The sequence below is a fragment of the Mustelus asterias genome, chromosome 11 (assembly GCF_964213995.1).
Source record: "Mustelus asterias chromosome 11, sMusAst1.hap1.1, whole genome shotgun sequence".
NCBI classification, from domain to species: domain Eukaryota; kingdom Metazoa; phylum Chordata; class Chondrichthyes; order Carcharhiniformes; family Triakidae; genus Mustelus; species Mustelus asterias.
Genome location: NC_135811.1, coordinates 6,972,740 through 6,991,049, shown reverse-complemented (window position 1 = coordinate 6,991,049; position 18,310 = coordinate 6,972,740). Strand labels below are relative to the sequence as shown.

The following is an 18,310-nucleotide window of genomic DNA, read 5'->3' as shown; positions in this document are numbered from 1 at the left end:
CTGTAAGTTTCAATAAGATCCGCCCTCATCCTTCTAAACTCCAACGAGTACAGACCCAGGGTCCTCAACCGTTCCTCATATGACAAGCTCTTCATTCCAGGGATCATTCTTGTGAACCTCCTCTAGATCCTTTCCAAGGCCAGCACATCCTTCCTTAGATACGGGGCCCAAAACTGCTCACAATACTCCAAATGGGGTCTGACCAGAACCTTATCCAGTCTCAGAAGTACATCCCTGCCCTCTCGACATGAATGCTAACATCGCATTTGCCTTCCTAACTGCTGACTGAACCTGCACGTTAACCTTAAGAGAATCTTGAACAATGACTCCCAAGTCCCTTTATGTTTCTGATTTCCTAAGCATTTTCCCATTTAGAAAATAGTCTATGCCTCCATTCCTCCTTCCAAAGTGCATAACCTCACACTTTTCCACATTGTATTCCATCTGCCACTTCTTTGCCCACTCTCCTAACCTGTCCAAGTCCTTCTGCAGCCCCCCTGCTTCCTCAATACTACCTGTCCCTCTACATATCTTTGTATCATCTGCAAACTTAGCAACAGTGCCTTCAGTTCCTTCCTCCAAATCATTAATGTATATCGTGAAAAGTTGTGGTCCCAGCACTGACCCCTGAGGCACACCACTAGTCACCGGCTGCCATCCTGAAAAAGACCCCTTTATCCCCACTCTCTGTCTTCTGCCAGTCAGCCAATCCTCTATGAATGCCAGGATCTTACCCTTAACACCATGGGCACTTAATTAACCATCTCCTATGCGGCACCTTGTGAAAGGCCTTCTGGAAATCTAAATAAATCACATCCACTCCTTTATCTAACTTCCTTGTTACCTCCTCAAAGAACTCTAACAGATTTGTCAGACATGACCTCCCCTCGACAAAGCCGTGCTGACTCAGTCCTACTTTATCATGCACTTGCACGTACTCTGCAGTCTCATCTTTAATTGATCTGTATCTTAACCACAGCCACCAGTTTTGGCTCCAAATGCTGTTTTTTTAAACCATTGCATAGCAAAAAAAACTATATCCATCTCTTAAGATTAATTGAGCTAGTATTTACTACCTTTAGTGGGAGAGAGTTGCACACCCTTAGCACCTTTTGTGTGAAGGAGCCTCTCCCAACTTCTGCCCTGAACAACTAGCTAGAATTCAGGTTATCTTCACCGTATCCAAGATTTCCTTCCAGCAGCAGCAGAAAACACTTCTGTGGTGATTGATCCTTACTCTGCTGTGTTGCCCTTAAAGGGACAGTTTCTCTATCTATCAACTCCTTCCAAAATACTAAAAATCTCAATCAAATCATCCCCCAACTTTCTATATGAACAGGAGGCGGCTATTCGGCCCCTCGAGCCTGCTCTATCATTCAATTAGATCAAGGCTGTTTTTTATTAACCTCAACACCAATTTCTCGCACTATCCCCATATCCCTTGATGTCTTTAGTATCAAAAAACCTATCGATCTCGGTCTTGAACATATTCAACAATTGAACCTCGACAGAGCCCTGGAGTAGAGAATTCCAAAGATTCATAACCTTTGGAGTGAAGAAATTCCTCCACACCTCAGCCCTAAGTGACCTACCTCTTATTCTGAGACTGTCCCCTGGTTCGAGATGGCCTAGACAGGGCATCCTTTCTGCATCTTCCCTGTCTAGCCCCTTAAGAACTTTTTAAGTTCCAATGAGACCCCCCCCTCGCATTCTTCTAAACTGTAGAGGAGACAGCCCCAGTCTCCTCATTGGACAGACCCGCCATCCCAAGAATTAGTCTTGGGAGAGACCCTCCGTTGCATTCCCTCCATGACAAGGATGTCCTTCCTTCGGAACCACCCGTGTCCAAACTAGAAAACCAGTTAGTGAGCAACATAGACTCTGGGGTTGCCTGCACATGAGTGACTTCACACTTACCTGCCTTGAAATTCACCTGCCACACTGTTTTGGCTGCTAAATTAATCTATCTGTGTCCTTTTATGCTCCACCTATAATATTTACAAAGCCACCAATCACTGAGGCCACCAGCCACAGGCATGGCTCCTTTTTGCATTATTTCAGTCATTGATTAATCAAGTGTATAGTCGCTGCAGGCGCAATAGGTCAAATAGCCTCTCTCTGCACTGCAGGGATCCTATGATTGTTATAAAACTGATTCCTGTAATTAAATGATCGGATGTTCCTCAGGCAAAACCTGACACTGAACAACATAGGAGATATTAGAGCAGATGATCAAAAGCTTGGTCAAACAGGTGAGTTTTAAAAAGTACCTTAAAAGGAGGAATGACGAGTAAGAGAAGAAAAAAAGATTTAGGAAGGGAACTCCAGAACCTGGGGCCTAGGCAGCTGAAGGCATGGCCCCCAATGGACGAGTGATTAAAATCAGAGATGTTCAGTGGGCCAGGGCTACAGAAGCAGAGGTCTTGGACAGTTGTGGGGTTGGAGAAGGTGACGGAGATAGGGAGGGGAAAGGTGTGTGGGAGCTTGCCATGTGTAAATTGGCTGCCGCATTTCCTACAATATAGTGACTATATTTCAAAAAGAACTACGTTGGCCGGAGAATACTTTGGAACACCCCGAAGTCATTAAAGGTGCTACGCAAATTCAGATCCTCTCTTTCTTCTAGTTCCACTAGCAGAAAGCTTATGGAAGCCAGTTGGGGTGGCACAGTGGTTAGCACTGCTGCCTCACAGCGCCAAGGACCCGGGTTCGATTCCGGCCTCGGGTCACTGTCTGTGTGGAGTTTGCACATTCTCCCCATGTGTGCGTGGGTTTCCTCCGGGTGCTCCGGTTTCCTCCCACAGTCCAAAGATGTGCAGGTTAGGTGGATTGGCCATGCTGAATTGCCCCTTAGTGTTAGGGGGACTAGCTAGGGTAAATACATGGAGTTATGGGGATAGGGCCTGGGTGGGATTGTGCAGACTCGATGGGCCGAATGGCTTCCTTCTGCACAGTAGGGATTCTATGATTCTAAATTCCTTTGTATTTGCCATTTCTATTTTAATCATTATATTTGTCAGGGCTAGAAAATTCACAGCAAATTTACTTCCCCAAATCACATCATCCCCCCTCTTCGCACTACCAGCTTCCAACATAACCGAGCATTCACTTACAGGACAGACATAGAATGATCCTCCCAGTACAGGACTCGATATACAGCCTCACAACTGCTGCACGTCTTATTCAGCATCTCATCCAGGTGAATTAAACTATGGAGAGAAAAATCCCACACAAAATGGAAGCATTAGCATCAAAGTAATAACCATCAAGCATTTTAATCCAAAATCATCAACTCTCATGATGTCACCATGGAATGGGGAGGGGCTTGGGAGGCTCACTCCAAATATTTTACAATTAGCAAGAAGTATGATGTGGAGATGCCGGTGTTGGACTGGGGTGGGCACAGTAAGAAGTCTCACAACACCAGGTTAAAGTCCAACAGGTTTATTTGGAATCAGAGCTTTCGGAGCGCAGCTCCTTCATCAGGTGAGTGGAGAGGTAGGTTCCACAAACCTGGCACATATAGACAAAGACACAATTGCAAGACTCACATTCCAACCATTATCTTGCAATTGTGTCTTTGTCTATATGTGCCAGGTTTGTGGAACCTACCTCCCCACTCACCTGATGAAGGAGCAGCGCTCCGAAAGCTTGTGATTCCAAATAAACCTGTTGGACTTTAACCTGGTGTTGTGAGACTTCTTACTGAACATGAAGTAATCATTTATATTAAAATCAGGGGAAACCGAGCACTCAATAACTGATGAATTGGCGAGACAAGTGTAATTTGAGTACAGGAAACTTGGTTTTTTTTAAGGAAAGGAGGGCAGCTTACCTGGACATATTTTGTTTGTTATATAGAATATAAAGCACAAGAGGCCATTCTGTCCAACTGGTTTACAATCCACAAGTCTATTTTCAGCCGACTCACTGACCCATATTCATTTGCATATCCTTCTATCTCTCCCTTCGAGCCATGGCTTATTTGGTAGCATTCTTGCATCCGAGTCATGAGATTGTGGGTTCAAGTCCCACTCCAAGACTGGAGAAAATCAAAGCTGACACTCCAATGCAATACTGAGGTGGGCCTACACTGTGGGAGGTGCCATTTTTCAGGCAAGATGCTAAACGGAGGACCCATCCACACTCTCAGGTGGATCATAGAATCTACGGCACGGAGACAGGCCCTTCGGCCTAAACTGGCCCAAGCCGACCAAAAAGCCCATCTAAGCTAACCCCATATCCCAGGAACTATTTCAAAGAAGAACAGGAGAGCTATCTCCTGGTACCCTGGTCAGTAATGATGCCTCAACAAATATAGATTAAAACTGACCATCACACTGCTGTTTGTGGAAGCTTGCTGTGCACAAATCAGCGACCTCATACCTACATTAAAAGTGACAAGGGTTCAGAAGTACTTCATTGGCTGCAAAGGACTTTGTCCTGTAAAAGGCGTTATACAAACACAAGTCGTTTTCCCCTTAAAAGATTCAAAGCTATTCACCCCGACAATTCCCTGTGAAAACAAGCCCCACATTCCAACCACCCTCTGGGTAAAGAAGAATCTCCTGAATTCCTTATCCACATTTCATAAATGACTTGGGTTCTTTTTTTAAAGTTATATCTGGCAAACCCAAAGGAATACTGGCTCAAGGTCCCCTAAACAGTCTGCACCGAGAATGCAAATGCTTTCCCAGAAAGACATGGACAAGCTCCTGTCCTGACACTGGGGGTGTTATGCAACTGACTCCTGTAATTAAAAAGATGATCCGACAATCCTCAAAACTGTCTAACTCAATTCATGCATGGAATTGGCTGTGGTGTGCACACAAATCTAAAAAAACTAATTATTTTGTTACAGATTCCTCCCAGATTGACTGGAGTTACAGAATCGTGGCCAATTTTGGAACACAGACAGAGAACAGCGCTGTCCTATGATCCTGCTGACGATGTCAAAGCTTGCAGATTGTTTCATTTGGAGGAACAGGAACTCCCCAATTTGTTAACTGCATCTCTCACCAAGCAGTCATGGTTCACACGATCAAAAGCTGCGTGAAGGGGGATGCGCATGGGTCATCTTGCTCCAGCCAAGATGCATTCTTTCCATGTTATTGTACTCACACGGAATCATTTCCACCTAAGCTGCTCGAGACAATTAATGAAGATCAGATGGCGAGACTAGACCACGCACACTGACATCTGACATGATGAGCACAGCTATTGGCATTCCGATCATGAACAAACAGTTCTGATGATCAGGCCACAAGCTACACAGAGTCATAGAGGTTTACAGCATGGAAACAGGCCCAACATGTCCATGCCGCCCGTTTTTTTTTTAAACACCCCAAAGCTAGTCCCAATTGCCCGCATTTGGCCCATATCCCTCTATACTCATCGTACCCATTTAACTGTCTAAATGCTTTTTAAACGACAAAATTCTACCCGCCTCTACTACTGCCTCTGGCAGCTTATTCCAGACACTCACCACCCTCTGTGTGAAAAAATTGCCCCTCTGGACACTTCTGTATCTCTCCCCTCTCACTTTAAACCTATGCCCTCTAGTTTTAGACTCCCCTACCTTTGGGAAAAGATATTGACTATCTAGCTGATCTATGCCCCTCATTATTTTATAGACCTCTATAAGATCACCCCTCAGCCTTCTACGCTCCAAACAAAAAAATCCCAGTCTATCCAGCCTCTCCTTATAACGCAAACCATCAAATCCCGGAAGCATCCTAGTAAATCTTTTCTACACTCTTTCTTGTTTAATAATATCCTTTCTAAATAGGGTGACCAGAACTGTACACAGTATTCCAAGTACGGCCTTACCAATGCCTTGTACAAATTCAACAAGATGTCCCAACTCCTGTATTCAATGTTCTGACCAATGAAACCAAGCATGCTGAATGTCTTCTTCACCACTTTATCTACCTGTGATTCCACTTTCAAGGAGCTATGAACATGTACTCCTAGATCTCTTTGTTCTGTAACTCTCCCCAACGCCCGACCATTAACTGAGTAAGTCCTGCCCTGGTTCATTCTACCAAAAGGCATCACCTTGCATTTATCTAAATTAAACTCCATCTGCCATTCGTCAGCCCACTGGCCCAATTGATCAAGATCCCATTGCAATCCGAGATCATTTTCTTCACTGTCCACTATGCCACCAACCTTAGTGTCATCTGCAAACTTACTAACCATGCCCCTTATATTCTCATCCAAATCATCAATATAAATGACAAATAACAGTGGACCCAGCCCTGATCCCTGAGGTACACCGCTGGTCACAGGACTCCAGTTTGAAAAACAACTCTCTACAACCACTCTCTCTGGCTTCTGTCATCAAGCCAATTTTGTATCCATTTAGCTATCTCACCCTGGATCCCGTGAGATTTAACCTTATGCAACAACCTACCATGCAGCACCTTGTCAAAGGCCTTGCTGAAGTCCATGTAGACAACATCAACTGCACTGCCCTCATCTACCTTCTTGGTTATTCCTTCAAAAAGCTCAATCAAATTTGTGAGACATGATCTTCCACTCACAAAGCCATGCTGACTGTCCCTAATCAGTCCTTGCATCTCTAAATGCCTGTAGATCCTGTCTCTCAAAATACCTTCCAACAACTTACTCACCACAGATGTGAGGCTCACTGGCCTGTAGTTCCCAGGCTTTTCCCTGCAGCCCTTTTTAAACAAAGGCACAACATTTGCCACCCTCCAATCTTCAGACACCTCACCCGTGACTACCAATGATTCAAATTATGATGGGGTGAATGGCCTCCTTCTGTGCCTCCTCGTTTTCCGATGAATGACTCCCAAGGAAGATCTTTAGTGACATGCTGACAAACTAAGATGCGACTTTCATCGTGAGCAAGAGAGACATAAAGGATGGAATTCTCCGGCCGCATTGGTCTGAAAGCCGGAAATTCCCACCCAACTGTGAATGGGCCTTCACACTGTCCGCAACCCGCCTGCTACAATTGCAGCGGCGGGCAAGGTAGGAGAATTCCGGCCAAAGACTGCTTCAAAATGACTGAAACAGAGAGAAAAACAGATGTCCATAACTGGGAGCAACTTGCTCACAGTAAGAGATTCTGGCGAAAATCCACCCTCGAGCGCATCTCCCACTGATGTCAACAAAATTGCTGTGGGCGTTGGAGGCACAGGTAGGCCAGAACAGGTAAGGACAGCAGATTTCCTTCTCTAAAGTGAACCAGATGGGTTTTTACAAAATCAATGATGATTTCATGGCACCATTACTGAGAGCAGCTTCCAAGTTCAGATTATTTTATTATTCAACTGAACTTATTAGTTGAATTCAAATTCTACCAGCTGCCCATGGTGGGATTCGAACCCATGCCTCCAGACCATTTGCCTGGGGTTCTGGATTTGTCCAGTGACGTTGCAATCACACCACTATTTCCTTCCGAGAAACCATAGATGAGCACCTCTCCTCAAGGTATTAAATCTGTCCAATTTCAAATTGTCAATTTTTTTTTAAAAACTCTTCGACTTTCTTTTATCAAACAAAATCAGTCCAGTTCGAGAAATAAAGGACATCAATAAATTAATGGTATGGTTTGTTCTCTAGTTTTGAGTTCATTGATCTGAGGTGGAGCAGTGCTGCAGCAACTATAACGAGCGAGGGCGAGCGAGAAAGCAAGTGCATGCAAATGGCCAACGCTTCATGTGCAGCATGGCAAGGTAGCAGAGAGCTGTTAACATTCATAGGACCACATCCAGCTGACTTAATATGTTGAGAACAGGAGGAGACAAGGAAAAAAAAAAATGAATATTGGAACTTGAAAGTTACACAACGGCAGACACTGGGAAAGCAAGTCTTTACCCAGTGTGTGTGTGTCCTGAAATAATGTTGGGGATGCCATTTGCTTTATGAACGCAAGTAGAAATTTCCCATTATTGATGGGAACTAATGAACCTTTACAGCCTCACACCCTAAACACAAGGTGGAAAAAAAAGAAAAATCTACAAATGCTATGAATCTAAAAGAAAAAACAAACTGCTGGAAATGTGCCAACAGACTAGTTAAAATCTAAAAGAATCTTCTTGGACAAAAAATTATGTAGACTATTTTCTAAAATAGTCACTTGGAGAAATACTTCAACTGACTTTGGTCAAAAACGTTCTGCAAATGAAATGAATGGCCATTTAAAGCCTGTTTTTGGTGATTATGGTCCAGCACAAAATATTGGCTCGGATACCCGGAAAAAACTGTTACTTGCTTTTTTTCTCCAAATACTGCCATTGGACCATTCATGACAGATCAAGATGGGCAGGCGCGACCTTACAACATCCTGAAACAAAGGACGGGTGCTCCAACAGTGAACACTCCCTCAGTACCGCAATCACGCATCAGCTAATTCACGCACTCAAGTCCCAGCGGTGGGAGGAGTTCAAAGTCCATAAATTTCTGATTCAAGAAGCAAGAGTGCTACCGATGGGAGTCACTCGGCTGAAGCAGGATGTTTCTCACTCAAGGTCACACACAAAAGTTAAACAAACTTTCCCTTTCAGATACGTGACCAACTTTTCCATTTCCACAGCACACAGATAATAGAGTCATAAAGTCATAGAGGTTTACAGCATGGAAACAGGCCCTTCGGCCCAACTTGACCATGCTGCCCTTTTTTTTAAAAAAAACCTCGAAGCTAGTCCCAATTGCCCGGATTTGGCCCATATCCCTCTATACCCATCTTACTAATGTAACTGTCTAAATGCTTTTTAAAGGACAAAGTTGTACCCGCCTCTACTACTACCTCTGGCAGCTGGTTCCAGACACTCACCACCCTGTGTGCGAAAAGATTGCCCCTCTGGACACTTTTGTATCTCTCCCCTCACCTTAAACCTATGTTCTCTAGTTTTAGACTCCCCTACCTTTGGGAAAAGATGTTGACTATCTAGCTGATCTATGCCCCTCATTATTTTATAGACCTCTATAAGATCACACCTCAGCCTCCTACGCTCCAGAGAAAAAAGTCCCAGTCTATCCAGCTTCTCCTTATAACTCAATCCATCAAGTCCCGGTAGCATCCTAGTAAATCTTTTCTGCACTCTTTCTTGTTTAATAATATCCTTTCTATAATAGGGTGACCAGAACTGCACACAGTATTCCAAGTGTGGCCTTACCAACGTCTTGTACAACTTCAACAAGACATCGAACTCCTGTATTCAATGTTCCGACCAATGAAACCAAGCATGCTGAATGTCTTTTTCACCACTCTGTCCACCTGTGACTCCACGTTCAAGGAGCTATGAACCTGTACCCCTAGATCTCTCTGCTCTGTAACTCTCCCCAACGCCCGACCATTAACTGAGTAAGTCCTGCTCTGGTTCAATCTACCAAAATGCATCACCTCGCATTTATCTAAATTAAACTCCATCTGCCATTCGTCAGCCCACTGGCCCAATTGATCAAGATCCCGTTGTAATCCAAGATAACCTTCTTCACTGTCCACTATGCCACCAATCTTAGTGTCATGTGCAAACTTACTAACCATTCCTCCTATATTCTCATCCAAATCATGAATGAGAATATAGGAGGCATGTTTACCGAACTGACTGAAGCACTCGCCCAAGCATTATTGGCCATTGTTCCTTCCCTCTCCCGAAGAAATTAAATAAAAACATGAACGAATACCAAGGATACTTTCTCGCTGGCATGTTCTTCATGTAAGACACCAGTTTAACAGCAGAGATATTGGATTACACGACACACACACACGCGCACACACACCCTGTGAAGCTTCAAGAGAGGCAGTAGAATGTACTCAAAAATGTCACAGGAAGAGTGCACCAGACACTTTAAAGAACACTGACTCAAATTTAAATTTCACCCTTCATCACCTGATGAAGGAGCAGCACTCCGAAAGCTCCTGATTACAAATAAGCCTGTTGGACTTTAAACTGGTGTTGTGAGACTTCTTACTGTGCCTACCCCAGTCCAACACCGGAGTCTCCACATCAAATTTAAATTCTAAGAGCCTGGCTTTCAAGATCACAATAAGTAAAATAAAAGGGTACATTAGTGTCAGGGAAAGGGCTCATGGCTTTTGCAGTGGGTTCCAATCCCAATATTTTCATGAAAGGTCCGAAGTAACTAGATTTGGAGCACAGATCTTCAGCACTATGATGATGATGTGATCAGGACTCATGGCATTTGCTGTATCTCGTGCATTCAGCACTTTCTGGATATTGGGTGGAGTGGATCAAATTGGTTAAAGACATTGGTGATGATGGAAACCTCATGGAGAGGCCGGGAAGGTGTATCAACTCATTATTTCTGGCTGAAGATGGGTCCATGGTTGAGAAGGCCTCAGTCTTGCCTTCTGCACCAATGCAATGTTAGGCTCCACCCTCACTGAAGATGGGGATGTGCATGGAACAGTCTAAACACGTGAATTTATGTAGCGCCTTTAACATATTAAATAATGCATTTTAAAATCTTCTCATTGTTAAATGATTCTCCACCATTTGTGACCAGACATGGTACAGCTTTGACCTGATCCATTTGTGTGGCATTGCCTAGCTGACTATAATATTCTGCTTATATAAAATAAGGCATTCGATCAGCGAACCTTGTTCCCTGGTAGTTCTGAAGGTATCTTTCATGGTTTGGAAGAACCGTTCTGCTGGTCCATTAGGAGCAGGATGATACAGTGTGGACCCAACATGTGGACCACCATTCTCTTGCAAGAAACTTTCGAATTCTTGTGAGACAAATTGAGGTCCACTGTCACTTATCAATTGTTCAGGGAATCCAAAACGACCAAATACTTCTTCGAGCTTCTCGATGGCCTTCTCAGATGAGGTAGATATCACCACAGCAACCTCTGGCCATTTGGTGTGACCATCAACCATTACTAAGAACACATGTCCTTTGAAAGGTCCTGCAAAATCCACATGAACTCATTGTCAAGCCTCTTCAGGCCATTCCCATGGGTGCAGCGGTGCTAAGGGTGGCAGGTTTCTTACCTTTACATACGAAGAACATGTTTTGATTCTCTCTTCAAATTTCAGCATCCAGTCTTGGCCACCTGAAATAATTTGGCTATTTCCTCCATGCGCACGATTCCACAATAGCCCAAAGGTAACTTTTCTAACACCTGCTTTCTCAATGGTGATGGAATGGTCACTCGAGCCCCCAAAGACCTACTGCTGACTGACAGCTCCAATCCCCTGGAGTAGCCGGGTTTCAGATTAGGTGTTAGTTCCAAAGTCTTTCCTCGTAAAACCAGATCCATCACTTCTGAGAGCACAGAATCGCTCTACGTGTGTTTTCTCACTTGTATAGAAGTGACAGGTGTGTTGTTTAGTTGTTGAAAGTAGAAGCTATTCCCACTCGAGCAGTCTGAAGAACTCCCTGGTAGTGGCAATCTTGAAAGTCCATCCGCATTACATGTAGACTCAATTGTCAAAACTTAACGGTCTAAGAATGTGCAGACAAGAGCAATGCCCATATTTACATTCTACTTGCTGCTAATGATGGAATCGCTGTGAGTGGTCCAGAAATGGTAGTGAGCGAACGATGGTCCATCAACAATGTAAATTCCCTTCTGTACAGAAACTGATGGAATTTCTTTACTTCAAAGATGATCCCGAAAACTTCCCTTTCAATCTGTGCACAGTTACTTTCAGCCTTGCTCAAGATTCAAAACACAAGAGCAATGGCTCTTTCTTCACTCAATGGCATAATGTGGGAGATCACCGCTCCTTCATCACACGCCAACTATAAGGGTAGAGTAGGATCAAAATGCATAAGAGCTCAGACTTAAATAACGCTTCTTTGGATTGCATGAAGACAATATTGCATTGATCTGACCAATTCCACATCTTGATTCGGACACGAGGGGTTATGTAATGGTTTCAGAATGGTTGCCGAGTTTGGTACAAATCTTCCGTAATTTTTCAACAATCCCAGGAAGGAATGTAACTGGTTAATATTCTAAGGCATAGGCACTTCTGTAATGACCATAACCCTAGAAGGAGAATTGTGCAGACTAGTGGCATCATTTACATGTCCCAAATAATCAGCGGAGGATTGGAAGACTTCGCACTTGTCCTTGCGGACTCTCAGGTCGCAGTCTTCCAATCTCTGGAGAGTAGCATCCAACTTTTGAAGCTGTTCCTCTTCATCTCCTCCAGTGACTACAGTGTCATCCAGATAAGACTGGGCTCTGCTCAGTCCACTCAGGATCTGATCCATTGCTCTTTGAAACAAGCGGGAGCTGATGTGATACCAAACGGCAATCTTTAGTACCAGAACAAGCCTCTGTGTGCCACGATTGTCAGGAGGTTCCTGTGACTTCATGTCCACATTCGTCTGCAAGTAGGCCTGGCTCAGGTCAATTTTGCTGAAATGTTGGCCCCCTGCCAATCCCGCAAACAGCTCTTCAATGAGGGGTAATGTGCGCCATTCTGCACATAACACAGGATTAATGATGATCTTGAAGTCTCTGCAAATCCTCAAGGATCTATCCTTCTTGATGACTATTGGTGCAGCCCATTCACTGATGCTGACAGGTTCCAAAACCCCCATCTTCACCAGTCATTCTGAGTCAGCTTCCACCTTCGGCCTAATCACATATGGCACAAGGATTTTGTTTCACTTCCTTCTTTCATTTTCAGTTTAACTGTACTATCTTTCATGCTCCCTAAATTCTCCTTCAAAACAACAGTGTGTTTCTTTAGAATGTTTGAGGGGCCCGATTCTCCATTGGTCATCACGTTGACTTCAACCTAGTTCAGCCGAATCTTCCTGAACCATGTTTGACCCATCAATGCTGGACAGTTGTCCTTCATTACATGTAGAGACAAACCTGCTGTTTGCCCACTAAGTTGCACAGCTACTTCGATGTGGCCGTTCAGTGGAGTCACTTCTCCTGCGTATGTCATCAGCACTCTCCTTGATGGCCTTAAGGGAAGGTGTTTAAGTTTCTCCTTGTAAGCGGTCTCTGGCACCAGCGAGACTGCTGCCCCAGTGTCAACTTTCATCCTTACTCACTGTCCATCCAGCAGTGGAGTGATCCACTATCGGTGTGTAGCACCAGCAATGGCTTGCACATTCAGTGATAATTCCTGCTCAGACTGAGATTGGCTACGTTTTTCTTGAATCTTTTGTACAGCATTTCTACCTTGTTTAAATGCTGTTTTGATTTGTTCTTGTTTCTTATCTTTACTTAGAACTTGCTTTTATTTCCAGCAGGCACACTGTATGTGTCCTTTGTCACAGCTTCGATATACCATGTCTTTACACCAGCATTCAGCTGCAGAATGGCCTGGCTTTGCACACCGGTAACACGTACGAGTCTCAACAGCTTTGGGTGTCGATTCAGCTGACATTGTGTGTATTTGAGTACACAAACTCAATTGCAAAGCATCCTTTGCAGCCAGTTCCACAGAAACAGCAATTTCCATGGTCTTCTTCAGAGTAAGGTTACCCTCGGTTTGCAAACGCTTCAGTTACACTAAACTACAGAGGAGATTAAACCTTTCCCCTCCCACCCCAATCATTCTCAGGAAAGTGGGCACCTGAATCTTTTGCGAAGTTGGGTAGAGCAATTGTAGATTGGGAGGTAGGAAGTTAGAATTTGGTGTTTGTAAGAATGGTGAAATTGTAAAATGCTGGGGGCAGGGGGAGCATTCGCATGGTCCTTTTAAAATGTGGTGCTTTTTCTGTGCTTGGAGAGTTTTAAAAAGTACACAGAGAGCCCAAAATGAAACATTTATATCAAAAGACCAAGCAGTAGTGTTACCAAGACAACAGGCTTTTGAATTTAGCCAATCAATTTGAATCAGGCACTTAGATACCAAGAACCTATTAAATTTAAATCTGATAGTTTTGACAACCTAGGACCAATCCTATTGTGGGAAATATTGATATGTCATCACGGGTATAAAAGAAGGGGACAGTGGGACAAAATACAAAAGAGGGGGAGAGAGAGAGAGAGAATCGCTGGCTCTCATAGCTTCATCTGTGTCTTAGAGAAAGCACCATCTAGATAGCAAAGGTACCAAAGAAGAAAGAAGTTCCAGACAGAAGAATCAAGAGAAGACCCAGAATGTTCCGGAAGGCACCAAACCTGGTTGTAATTTAGCGAGTGACTAAATTCTATTTTGTCAGAGTGGGAATTGTATTTGTGTGAACAGCATTCCATTAGAATCTTGTTTAATTTGGGAATAGTTAATAGAAGGGATTTATTCGGTTTGTTAATAGTTTAGTTAATTTGTTCACTGTTAATTAGATAAATAAATTGTTATGTGTTGATTTTAGAGTGTGTGTCAGGGATTTATTTTGTATTTAACCACTGGGAGTTGCTGAAGAGTAAGTCACACCACTTCACACACACTTTGGGGGCGGGGGGGGGGGGGGGTGTGGATCAACCTCAGCTTTATAACAATATCTTCAGCTATTTTGTTTGCCTGCGCAAAATAGTCAAAACGCCCAGTATAGGAGCTCCATCACTTCCCATTTTCATCAAAGGGTTCCACAATGCCAAAAAATTCCTGCCATTCTTCTACTAATGGAGGTTTCCCTGTGCACACTTCACAACGCGTTTCCAGCGGTTACCTTGAGTTTTCTTTCATACAAGGCAACACCCCGAGGATATTTACACACTCAGCTCTAACTGCCACAGAGTATCGTTACTCACGTCCACCTAACCTGTCAGGTCATGAGAAAAGCTTCATTTCTAACTTTTCTGACCCTGACTTTTTCCTCAGTGAATGTGTCTCCCTGGGTGGCTGACAAGCGCCGTTCGTCATCCCCCTCGCTGGTGTTTATGTTGTATATTGGAGAATGATGCGAGGGAGCAGGGAGGGTTTAAAACAACGGAACTTTATTTACAGTGTGTATATCCTTTCACATCGCTGTTTCTTCTCTGCCTGTTTCCCACGCTAGGGACTGATGATATCACGTCCATTATGTTGCCCTCTTAAAACAACACTGTTTTACAAAACACCTCTAGCATTGTAAAATTGTCAAATTTCTGCAACTCCCTACCCAAGGGCATTGGTCCGAGCAGCTTCACCTTTAGAATGCAACAATCCAAATAGAAGATCCACCATCACCTTCCTAAAAGGAAACTAGAAATGGACAAATAGGAGATTGATGGAAGGTCTTAAAAGAGAGATGGCATGAAGGAGAAAGGGAGAAAGAGGCAGAGAGAGAGAAGGGCTTAGGGAAGAAATATTTTTTAGTGGCTACTAGTCCTCTCAAATATCATCCCTCCCCCCATTTAACAGGACACAGCAACGCAAAGAGAAATAACTCATGTCAGCAATAACTGGGCCTGCCCATCCATAGAGACCTTCGAGACTCTCAATTCATCAGATGGCTATATGATATCCCCCTTGTACACAAGTTAAATATCTCCAACTCCATTACAGTGATGAAACCTGGAGGACAGTTTTGGCAGCAAACACCCTCTCAGACAAACACACCGTCTCAAACCCAACACTTCAACGACCATGCGCCAATCTCACCCATCCCCAGAGCATGTAGGCAACCCTCAGTACCATTGGATATGGCAGGTGTGGCCATGTGTAGCACCTCAAGACCCCGCCAGGCTGCAACTGCAGAAACCCTGACCAAACCATGGAGCACAATAACACCTTGCCCCCCAGTCACGTTTGAGGCCGACATGCTGGAGTTACACGTGCTCTCCAGCAGGTCTTTGGACCAGTGAGGGAACCTGACATTAAAACTGTGACGGCAGTTTGTTTTTACACAGAGGGTGGTGGGGGCCTGGAATGCACTGCCAGGTGAGATGGTTGAGACAGATACCTTAGTGACATTATCTGGATAGACACATGAACAGACAGGGAATAGGGGGATACAGGCTGCTGGTCTAGATAGGACAACATGATCGGCACAGGTTTGGAAAGCCAAAGAGGCTGATAAATGATAGAAACCCTACAGTGCAGGAGGAGGGCATTCGGCCCATCGAGTCTGTACTGACAACAATCCCACCGAGGCTTTATCCAGGTAACTCCACATATTTACCCCACGAATCCCTCTCTCTACGCATCCCAGGACACTAAGGGGCAGTTTATCACGGCCAATGCACCTAACCCGCACATCTTTGGAATGTGGGAGGAATCCGGAGCACCCGGAGGAAACCCACGCGGAGAACATGCAAACTCCACACAGGCAGTGATCCAAGCTGGGAATCGAATGCAGGCCCCTGGAGCTGTGAGGCAGCAGTGCTAACCACTGTGCCGTGCCGCCCATTCCTGTGCTGTACTATTATCTTATACCAGCCTGTTCCTGTGCTGTATTGTTCCTTTGCTCCTCAAACCATACGAAACAAGGGAAGAAATTTCAAAGATGGTGCCTCGGAGGTGACAGGCACAACTACCAACAGTGGGAGAGGAGGATGTACAAGAGGCTGGAGTTACAGGAACCAAGTTAGAGAGGGTAGCTGTAGGAGGGAAGGCAATGAAACAATTTGAACACAACAATAAAAATGAGATGTTGCAGCAGTGGAAGTTGGTCAGGGAGAGCAGGGGTGACTGGGACGTAGAGCAGGATAGAATACAGCCTACAGAATTCAGGATAAGCTGAAATTTATGTAAGCTAGAGGCTGGGAGGTTGAACAGGGGCAGCACGGTGGCACAGTGGCTAGAACTGCTACCTGACAGCACCAGGGACACGGGTTCGATTCCCGGCTTGGGTCACTGTGTGGAGTTTGCATGTTCTCCCCGTGTCTGCGTGGGTTTCCTCTGATGGCTCCGGTTTCCTCCCACAGTCCAAAAGGTTGGTGAATTGGCCATGCTAAATTCTCCCTCAGTCTACCCGAACAGGCGCCGGAGTGTGGTGACTCGGGGATTTTCACAGTAACTTCATTACAGTAAGCCTACTCTTGACTAATAAATAAACTTTAACTTTAGGAGAGCACTGCAATAGTCAAATCTGGAGCTAATATCTCAAAGCTCTTTAAATATATATACAAACAATAACAGGCAGGAAAAGGCTCTGGTCCACCCAGGGGCGGCACGGCGATTAGCACTGCTGCGTCACAGTGCCAGGGACCCGAGTTCGATCCCAACTTGGGTCACTGTCTGTGGGGAGTTTGCACTTTCTCCCCGTGGGTTTCCTCCGGGTGCCCCGGTTTCTTCCCACTGTCTGAAAGACGTGCTGTGTAGGTGCATTGACCCGAACAGGCACCGGATTGTGGCGACCAGGGGAATTTCACAGTAACTTCATTGCAGTGTTGACATAAGCCTGACTAATAAATAAACTTTTAACTTTAAAAAAGCCTGTCACACACAATTGTGATATCTTCACAATAGATATACTCTAACCCTTCTGTCAATGCTTCTGAAGTCCCAAGCTCTTTCAGCCTGCCCCATATAGATAACTATAATGCTTCAAACTGGGAATGAATGAGACTTTGAAAAAAAAGTCACAATTTTATAAACAAATTACTTTGCAGCATTGTTGTGCAGGAAACAAGTTGTATTTATATAGTGTCATTGATGTGGTAATTGTCCCAAGTCAGTCTTTGCTGTAAGAGTTCAAAGAAGTATTGTTTCTGCTTTCGTGTTGACTCTACATTTATCCGCAGGTTCCATAATGGAGCAGACAGACAGACAGAATCAATAGAGCGGGGACAAAGGTGGAACTGGAGAAGGATGAAACAGGCAGCCAAAGCAAGCACTCTGTCGCTCACGTGGTTTGGAAACAAAAGACGCGACGAACAAACAGGAGCAACCTCTCCTTCCCCCACCACAGCTTTGGAGAATTTGCCAGCGTGACGTCGCGTTGAGAGGAAACGATTGGGAGGAGTTGGGAACAAAAGATCATTAAACACTCATTTCCTCAACTAGCTGAAATCAGGATGCAATGTGAACAGTTTACTACTGGCTGACAGCAACCTTTATACACTAATGTTCCACAGTACAAATACCAATATCATCTCCTCCTCTTAATTTGAATTCTCTGTATGACTGATTTTGGTATTGCTTTCTTACCCAGCTGTGTTAACTATACTGCTTAATTCCAATTACTAGAATAGGAAAACTCTTGTGTAATGCTCTAATTTAATTTTTTAACAAGTACATTTTGCATAAAAAGGGTGTACATTCGAAAATTGCTGCTCTTCTGGCACAGAAATCCTCAAAGCAAACAAGTATCTTGTCTTTATAGCTGCCAAGGCAAATAGTTAGAAGCCTCTCAAGCTACTTGCGGAGGTTACAGTCAATATTCATTATTTTGCAGATACTTCAAGCTTTGGATACTTTCCGCCATTTGCCTGCATGAGTGCACCTCCAACACTCAAAGCTTGACA

General features: G+C 44.3%; 1 protein-coding gene across 2 annotated transcripts in view; it reads right to left on the bottom strand.

Moving 5' to 3' along the window:
- The window catches only part of zfyve27 (zinc finger, FYVE domain containing 27), a 202,218-nt gene that overhangs the window by 160,326 nt on the left and 23,582 nt on the right, over positions 1 to 18,310 (bottom strand). For both annotated transcript variants that reach the window (XM_078223097.1, XM_078223098.1), the window contains exon 4: positions 3,114 to 3,209. In XM_078223097.1, coding sequence (XP_078079223.1) covers positions 3,114 to 3,209 — 96 coding nt within the window. The remainder of the gene's footprint in view (positions 1 to 3,113; positions 3,210 to 18,310) is intronic.